Genomic DNA, 9,272 nt, shown 5'->3' with positions numbered 1-9,272 from the left:
TTCCTTCCTTCCTTCCTTCCTTCCTTCCTTCCTTCCTTCCTTCCTCCTTTTGTAAGTTGTTTTCCACCACAAAAGCCCTGCTGGCCATATCAGGTAGATAGAAGGGGATGTTATTTACCATAGAAGTAGCAAGTCTGGGAAGAAATTAATGAGTGTCCAGTGTAATCCTATATTAAAGTAAACTTCCATGTGAAATATTTTCTTAATATTTGTACATATATCCATTACTGTATTTAACCACATTTCATAATTGTATATTTGCTTATCTGTGACCCTGATTAGTCTTGAAGCTTTTTAAGTGTGTGAATTTAGCTTACTTTATATATCTGTGTCTCTGTCTCCTTGTAATTTCTGTGTACTTCCTACTTCTTTACAAAGTCCATGCCTAGTACAATCCTAGTACATGGTAAACATCCAATAAATGCCCTTTGCATAAATGAATCAATTCATGTTGGTGAAGGTCAATACTATTTCTCTATCTCTTTTCTGTCAAACTCATGCCTTTGTTTACCATTTTTCTACATACAGTATTCTTTTTATTGCGCTCTTTACATCTTTGTTTCTTAAAGTGTAGATTAGAGGGTTAAGGGTGGGTGTGACGATTGTGTAAAAGAGAGTAAGGAACTTCCCCTCATCTTGGGATGTGCTATTCTGTGGCTTCATGTACATATAAATGACTGTTCCATAAAAGAGAGTTACTACTGTGAGGTGGGAACCGCATGTATTAAGGACCTTATGCCACCTTGCTGTTGACTTGATCCTCACAACAGCTTGAGTGATAATTGCATATGAGATGAGAATTAGTGATAGAGGTACTAGAAGAAATATCACTCCAAGAGCAAAGACTACAATCTCAATTACTTTTGAGTAGACACAAGCCATCTTGACCAAGGCTGGCATCTCACAGAAAAAATTATCGACCTCCCGGTGCCCACATCTTGGCAACTTCAAAGTCAGGGAGCAAAGAATGAAGGCACTACCGAGACCACCTAACCAGGCGGTGAGCACCATCTTCTGGCAAAGCTGAGGGTGCATTAATACTGTGTAGTGAAGAGGTTGACAGACAGCAGCGTAGCGGTCATAGGCCATCACAGCCAAGAGAAGACATTCTGTCGCTCCCAAGTCAAGGGCAAAGAAGAATTGGAGCACACATCCTCCGTAGGTAATAGACTTTGTTGGACCCCATAGATTAACCAGCATCTGTGGGATGATGCTAGTTGCATAACAGAGATCCAGAAAAGACAAATTGGATAGGAAGAAATACATGGGAGTATGGAGCTGGCTGTCTAGGTTAGATACAAGGATGATGGTTGTGTTTCCTACCAGAGTCACAATATAGAAGATGAAGACAATCCCAGAGATGATGTGTTCTAATTGCGGCCAATCAGAAAACCCCAGCAGGATGAAATCTGTCATGGAACTTCTATTGTTTGTGTCCATGGCTCCTTATGAAGGTCTAGAAGACAATAGTATGGTAATAAAAAATAGTATTATTCTTAAGTAGAAATAAAAATTTCTAAAGTTTCCCATGAGTATCCCAAGTTCACTTCTTTGTGTTCTCTCTTCCATTTGGAGCACCTCTTTTAACAGTTTCTCTGTGTTCAGTGCCCAAAGCCTCTCTGTTTACTTATAACCAGAGTGGTCCTAAAAATAATATGGTAAACCCAGTCACACTGAATTGTAAGTCATTGAAAAGGCTTAATATGCCATGACACCTATGGTTATGGGTAATTTGGTTAAATGATAAATCCATAATATTATATATTTTAAGAGTTTCTCATATTTTGACTTGTTCATTATTGAAATTATGTCATTAACATCACTTGGGATGACTTTTACCCCCCATATCAAAGGAGTGGGGTTTGAAGTAAAAAGTTATATAACCTATTATGTTGGCATAAGCGTCACCATTTGGTAGCAGAGTCACTTTCCATATTCACTTACAAATGTCTGCATTTTAACCATTATCATCACCATCACCACCAACCACCTCCTCCTTTTTCCCCTTCCATTCAACATTGCTGACACTGCTGTTCCTGTACCAACTTTGGTATTATGCACTATACTGTCCTTTTACGGTGCATGAGTTTTGGTTCCAGGAAAAAATCTTTCTTATTAACCTTTATTTCCATGTACAGAGGCTTTGTGTTTCTTGGAATACCTTTCATGACTGCCAGTACACCATTTAAATAGCCATACTGATTTGTTTGATTTAATAGTTAAATATTAAACTAATTTCAGAAGCATCTGGTTACCACATACACATAGCACCTCCTTATATTAGCTTCTACTCACCTGGTAATTCAGCAAATTAGCAAGATAGGTAGCTCGAACAAAAAAACTCATTGAACAGTCATTGAATTGGTTTTTCCCATGTAATCTACCAATTAATGAATCCTCTGTTTGTTGTTCTTTTTTGGAACTCTATAGGTAAAATCTCATTTCAATTCTAAAAGAAAAGAGAAAAGGGATAAAGAATAAAGAATACCATTCTCTTCAAGTGCACATGGGAGATTCTCTAGGATAGATCATACACTAGGTCACAAATCAGGCCTCAATAAGTACAAAAAGATTGAGATCATATGACCACAATGCTATGAAATTTGAAGTTAACCACAAGAAAATATTTGAAAAGGCTACATATACATGGAGGTTAAACAACAACATAATAAAGAATAAATGGGTCAACAAGGAAAATAAAAAATACTTGGAAAGAAAGAAAAATTAAAACATGATGTCCAAGGGGTGTCTGGGTGGTTCAGTCGGTTAAGCATCTGATTTCAGCTCAGGTCATGATCTCCATTCATGAATTCAAGCCCCACATTGTGTTTTGTGCTGACAGCTCAGAGCCTGGAGGCAGCTTTAGATTCTGTGTCTCCCTCTCTGTGCTCCTAACCTGCTCACATTCTGTGTTTCTCTCTCTCTCTCTCAAAAATAAATAAACATAAAAAAACCCCAAAAAAGCCCCAAAAACATGATGTCCAAAACTTTTAGAATGCAGCAAAAGCTGTCTTACGAGGGAAGTATGTTGCAATACAGTCCTACCTCAAGAAGCAGGAAAGATCCCAAGCACACACCCTAACCTTACACCTAAAGGGGATAGAAAAAAAACAACAATCTAAGCCTAAAGCTAACAAAAGAAGGGAAATAATAAAGATTAGAGCAGAAATAAATCATATAAAAACTTAAAAAAAGAGAACAGAGTAATATATTGAGGAGCTGGTTCCTTGCAAAAGTTAATAAAATTGATAAACACCTAGCCCGACTCATCAAAGGGAAAAGAGTAAGGACACAAATAAATGAGATTACTAATGAGAGGGGAAAAATAACAGCCAACACCACAGAAAGGGAAACAAATATAAAAGAATATTATGAAAAAAAATATGCCAACAAATTAGACAACTTGGAAGTAATGGATAAATTACAGAAACATATACACTACCAAAAATGAAACAGGAGGAAATAGAAAACTTGAACAGAATGATAATCAGAAAAGAAATTAAATTAGTAATAAAAAATCTTCCCCAAACCAAAAATCTGAAAAGCCAGATGGCTTTCCAGGGGAATTCTACCAAACATATAAAGAAGAGTTAATACCTATTTTTCTAAACTATTCCAAAAATTAGAAATGGAAGGAAAACTTCCAAACTGTTTTATGCAGCCAGCATTACCTAAATTCCAATACTACGAAAAGGCCCCACTTCAAAGAGAATTACAGACCAATAACCCTGATGAACATGGATGCAAACATTCTCAACAAAATAGTAGCCAGTAAAATTCAACAGTACATTAAAAGAATGATTCACTATGATAAATTGGAATTTTTTCCTGGGTTTCAAGAGTTGTTCAATATTGGCAAATCAATCAATGTGATACACCACATTAATAAAAGGGAGCATAAAAACCATATGACCCTTTGGTTGGCACAGAAAAAGCATTTGACAAAGTACAACATCCAACATGATAAAACCCCTCAACAAAGTAGTTATAGAGGGAATATACCTCGACATCATAAAGGCCATATACAAAAGACCCACAGCCAATATCCTCAATGGGCAAAAGCTGAGAGTTTTTCCTATACAGTTAGGAAAATGACAGGAATGTCCACCCTCACTACTGTTATTTAACATTGCACTGGAGTCCCAGTGTCAGCAATTGACAACAAAAAGAAATAAAAGGCATTCAAATCACCAAGGAAGAAGTTAAACTTTCACTATTTGTGGATTACATGATACTCTATGTAGAAAATCTTAACGACAGAACTAAAACATTGCTAGAAGTGATATATAAATTCAGTAATATCACAGGCTACAAAATCAATGTACAGAAATCTGTTGCATTTTTATACCCCAAAAATGAGCCAGCAGAAAGAGAAATCAAGGAATCAAATCCCAAATACAATACATAAGATACCTAAGAAATAACCTAAAAAAGAGGCAAAAGATCTGTATGCTGAAAACTATAAAACAATTATGAAAGAAATTGAAGATGACACAAGGTAATGTAAAAATATTCCCTGCTCATGGATTGGAAGTACAAATATTGTTAAAATGTCTATACAACCCAAAACAATCTACACAATTAAGGCAATGCCTATCAAAATAACCACAGCGTTTTTCACAAAAGTTGAAGAAACAGTCCTATAATTTGTATGGACCACAAAAGACTTTGAAGCAAAAACAATCTTGAACAAGCAAAGTAAAACTGTAGGCATCACAATCCCGGACTTTAAGTTATCTTACAAGCTGTGGTGACCAAGATAGTATGGTACTGGCACAAAAACAGACACATAAATCAATGGAATGAAATAGAACACCTTGTAGAAAACCAAAGCTGGAGGCATCACAATCCTGGACTTCAAGCTGTATTACAAAGTTGTAATCATCACGTCAGTATGGTACTGCCACAAAAACAGACACTCAGATCAATGGAACAGAATAGAGAACCCAGGAATTAATCCACAAACATATGGCCAACTAATCTTTGACAAAGCAGAAAAGAATATCCAATTGAATAAAGACAGTCTCTTCAGCAAGTGGTGCTGGGAAAACTGGGCCCTGACATGCAGAAAAATGAACCTGGACCACTTTCTTACACCATACACAAAAATGGACTCAAAATGGATGAAAGACCTAAATGTAAGACAGGAAGCCAGGAAAATCCTCGAGGAGAAAGCAGGCAAAAATCTCTTTGACTTCAGCCCCAGCAACTTCTTACTCAGCACATCTCCAGAAGCAAAGGAAACAAGAACAAAATGAACTATTTGGACCTCATCAAAATAAAAAGCTTCTGCATAGCGAAGGAGACAATCAGAAAAACTAAAAGGCAACTGATGAAATGGAAGAAGATATTTGCAAATGACATATCAGATAAAGGGTTAGTATCAAAAATCTATAAAGAACTTCTCAAACTCAACAGCCAAAGAACAAATAATCCAATGAAGAAATGGGCAAAATACATGAATAGACACTTCTCCAAGGAAGACATCCAGATGGCCAACCGACACATGAAAAAATGCTCAACACCACTCATCCTCAGGGAAATACAAATCAAAACCACAATGAGATACCACCTCACACCTGTCAGAAGGGCCAACATTAACTCAGGCAATGACTGATGTTGGCGAGGATGCAAAATGAGGATCTCTTTTGCACTGCTGATGGGAATGCAAACTGGTGTAGCCACTCTGGAAAACAGTATGGAGGTTCCTAAAAAAATTAAAAATAGAACTACCCTATGACCCAGCAATTGCACTACTAGGTGTTTATCCAGGGGATACAGTTGTGCTGTTTCGAAGGGGCACATACACCCCCATGTTTATAGCAGCGCTATCAACAATAGCCAAAGTATGTAAAGAGCCCAAATGTCAATCAATGGATGAATGGATAAAGAAGATGTGGTATATATATACAATGGAGTATTACTCGGCAATCAAAAACAACGAAATCTTGTCATTTGCAACTATGTGGATGGAACTAGATGGTATCATGCTAAGCGAAATTCATCAGTCATAGAAAGACAAAAATCATATGACTTCACTCATATGAGGAATTTAAGATACAAAACAGATGAACATAAGGGAAGGGAAGCAAAAATAATATAAAAACAAGGAGGGGGACAAAACATAAGAGACTCAAATATAGAGAACAAACAGAGGGTTGCTGGAGGATTTGTGGGATGGGAGATGGGCTAAATGGATAAGAGGCATTAAGGAATCTACTCCTGAAATTACTGTTGCACTATATGCTAACCAACTAACCAACTTGGATATAAATTAAAAAAAAAAAAAAAAAAGAACTACCCTATACCCAGCACCTGCAGTACTAGGTATTTACCCAAAGGATACAAAAAAACTCATTTGAAGGGATACATGCACCCTAATATTTACAGCAGTATTATGAAAAATAGCCAAATTTTGGAAAAAGTTCTAATGTCTGATGGATGGATAAAGAAGGTGTGGTATGTAAATATACAATGGAATATTATTCAGCCATCAAAAGAATGAAATCCTGTCAATTACAATGACATGGATGGAGGAGTGTATTATTCTAAGCAAATTAAATCAGAGAAAGACAAATACCATATGAGTTCACACATGTGTGGAATTTAAGAAGCTTAATAGATTAACATAGGGGAAAAAGAGGCAAACCATAAAATAGACTCTTAACTATAGAGAACAAACTGAGGGATTCTGGAGGGGAGATAGGTGGGGGATGGGTTTATTGGGTGATGAGTATTAATAGGAGGGCACTTGCGATGAGCAACAGAGTATTGTATGTAAGTGATGAATCACTACATTATACTCATGAAAGTTATATTGCACTGTATGTTAACTAACTAGAATTTCAATAATAACTTGGAAAAGAAATGACTATCTGCAAAACAAAAAAAGAAAAAAAAAACACAACCTGTACAACAGTGTCCCTGTATGTTAAATGATGATGTACAAATCACTGTTGTACAAAACACTGTTTGTACAACAGTGTCCCTGTATGTTAAATGATGATGATAATATTCCGCAAAGGGAGGCTTTGAGGGTTAATTTTTGTGAAAACACTAGGAACTGTGCTTGGTTTCCATTTAATTCTAAAAATTAAAAATTGTATTCACCTGCCTACAAATTCTTCTTCTATTTTTTCCATATCTCTTCATTTTTCCCACTGGTGATTTTACCACGGTGGTCTAGAACTGAACTGAAATGCCTAAAATTTTATGTGTTGGTACCTTTTTAAATGCACAGACAGGACGTACACAAAAGTACCCATAAGCACAATGTACATACTGAGCTGATAAACCCAGAGGTAGGAGAGGACAGGGGACTTAATCTCCCCAGATTTCTTGATTACAAAATGCAGTCAGCTTGTTTTGACCATGTCATGTTAGAGTAGTGTTTGGAATGAGAAAGCCATCGAATTTTAGAGTTGAAATAGACTCAGAAACCATGATCCAGTCTTCTGTCCTATGAAGGAGGTCTTCCCCCGAATGTTCACATGACTCCTGTTTTCATAGCTTCCTAACTGTCCTCTAAAGAGGGCTTCATACTTTCTCCTTATGTTGAGCTCAGAGATGCCTCTTTAAAACCTAGGTATTGTCTGCCTTTCTTTATTCTGGAAATAACTCAGAATAGGTCAATTTAACATAGCTTCTTAAAAAACAGTTTTATTATAAAGTAAAACATAGATACATAAAAAAAACAAAAGCTCACTGAATCAAGGTGAATATTCTTATAACTAACATGCAGGTCAAGAAATAGAACCTTGGCAAGAACCCCAGGAGCTTCTCTTTTTGTCTCGTCCCAATCATTACCCTTTCCTGTCCCACAAAATATATGCTATCCTCATGTTTATAGTAATCACCTCTTTGTATTTTAATAGTGTGATTACCCAGTTGTGCATCTCTAGACAATATTGTTTAGTTTGGCCTTTAAAAAATTTTTATATGTCTTTTGGGTTTCCTTTAATATTAGAAACTATTATCAAATATACTCTTAGATTTATGTTCCCAGATTAAGTGCTAGATGGTTGTCAGCTGTTGCTCACACTGTATGAAGTCTAATTACCATGCTTTTCTGGTTGCTATCCATTGGACTCACCATGGGCTATCAAATGCCTTCGATTAGTTGAGAATTGAACACAGTACTGTAGATGTGCTATATCATTGAAGAAAGCAATGAGCATCCATGATGCACACACACTTTCCAAAATATATATTAAGTAGGTTTAGCAGGTGAAAAGCATTACTGGTTCAGTCTAAGCTTTAGGTCACGTAAGAACCCAGGTATACTTATTGAAAGTGTCAAGCTTGAAATTAAAGTGTATATAATTTAATGTAGTGATTCCAAATACAGGACCTTTGATTTCATGCTTGTAAATATTTTCCATGTTGGTTTAAGCCTTGGGTCTCAACTTTTAGTTATTGCAATTTTAATTTAAAAGTGAACATGATATGAAAAACAAGAGAGCACACACAGAAGAAACAGATGTTAAAAGAGAGGCATGCTATATTTTCACCGAAACAGGTTTTCATTTTTCATGGTGTGGACTTCAGTTTCTAATGGCATAGCATGAGCTTACGTTTTACTTTGTTTAGTGAGATTCAAGACAAATTAAGCAAACATATTTAGACGTAATTTGAATGTACACAATAATGTGGAGAAACAAATAAAACAAAACACATTGGAATATATTTACGTTTCAGGAGGGAAGAATTCACAGCTGTTCCGTTCTTATGTAGCCCAAAGGTCGCATATACCAATCATGAGTCTTCATTTTACTTCATTTCAAGAATCCTTCAGGAGGATTCTTGCTTGGCGAGTTACTGAGTCCATGAAATACTGATTAGCTACCACTTTCTTGCAATAACTCTACAATCAGTTTCACGTTTAAATGCAACAGTTGAGCTAAGATTCAGTGAAGTCTCTATTTAATGTGGATGTTGGAGAAAAACTAGATGTGGAACTGGTGGAAAAGTTGATGAATTTAGTTTGTTAAATGTGTTTTTCATGGGATATTTGTAGTCTTTTAGTGCGCCCTCCTGTTAGACACATTTGCAGTTCAATCTTTGCCCAGTGAAACAAGAAGAGCCTCTGCTGGTCTATGTATGCTCCAAGAAATGTTTATGTAGGAGATGAAGGCTAGTAAGTGAACATGGTGTAGACTGTGGGGACTGGTGCCCCACAGAGGTGATTAAGAATCTTGGACTATGGTCAGAGGTTCTCCAAACAACCATTTTAGGAAAGGTTTCTCTTAAGACTTTGGCTTTCATCTTGTTGT

General features: G+C 36.3%; 1 protein-coding gene across 1 annotated transcript; it reads right to left on the bottom strand.

The window, feature by feature from the left end:
- Positions 1-507: 507 nt before the first annotated feature.
- Positions 508-1,440, bottom strand: LOC131515534 (olfactory receptor 2W1-like). Its single transcript, XM_058736238.1, has one exon. The coding sequence runs from the start codon at positions 1,438-1,440 to the stop codon at positions 508-510; it is 933 nt and encodes a 310-aa protein (XP_058592221.1).
- Positions 1,441-9,272: the final 7,832 nt, after the last annotated feature.

Source organism: Neofelis nebulosa, chromosome 6 (assembly GCF_028018385.1).
Source record: "Neofelis nebulosa isolate mNeoNeb1 chromosome 6, mNeoNeb1.pri, whole genome shotgun sequence".
Lineage (NCBI taxonomy): Eukaryota > Metazoa > Chordata > Mammalia > Carnivora > Felidae > Neofelis > Neofelis nebulosa.
The sequence above is the reverse complement of the archived record's forward strand: the minus strand, read 5'-3'. Positions and strand labels throughout refer to the sequence as shown.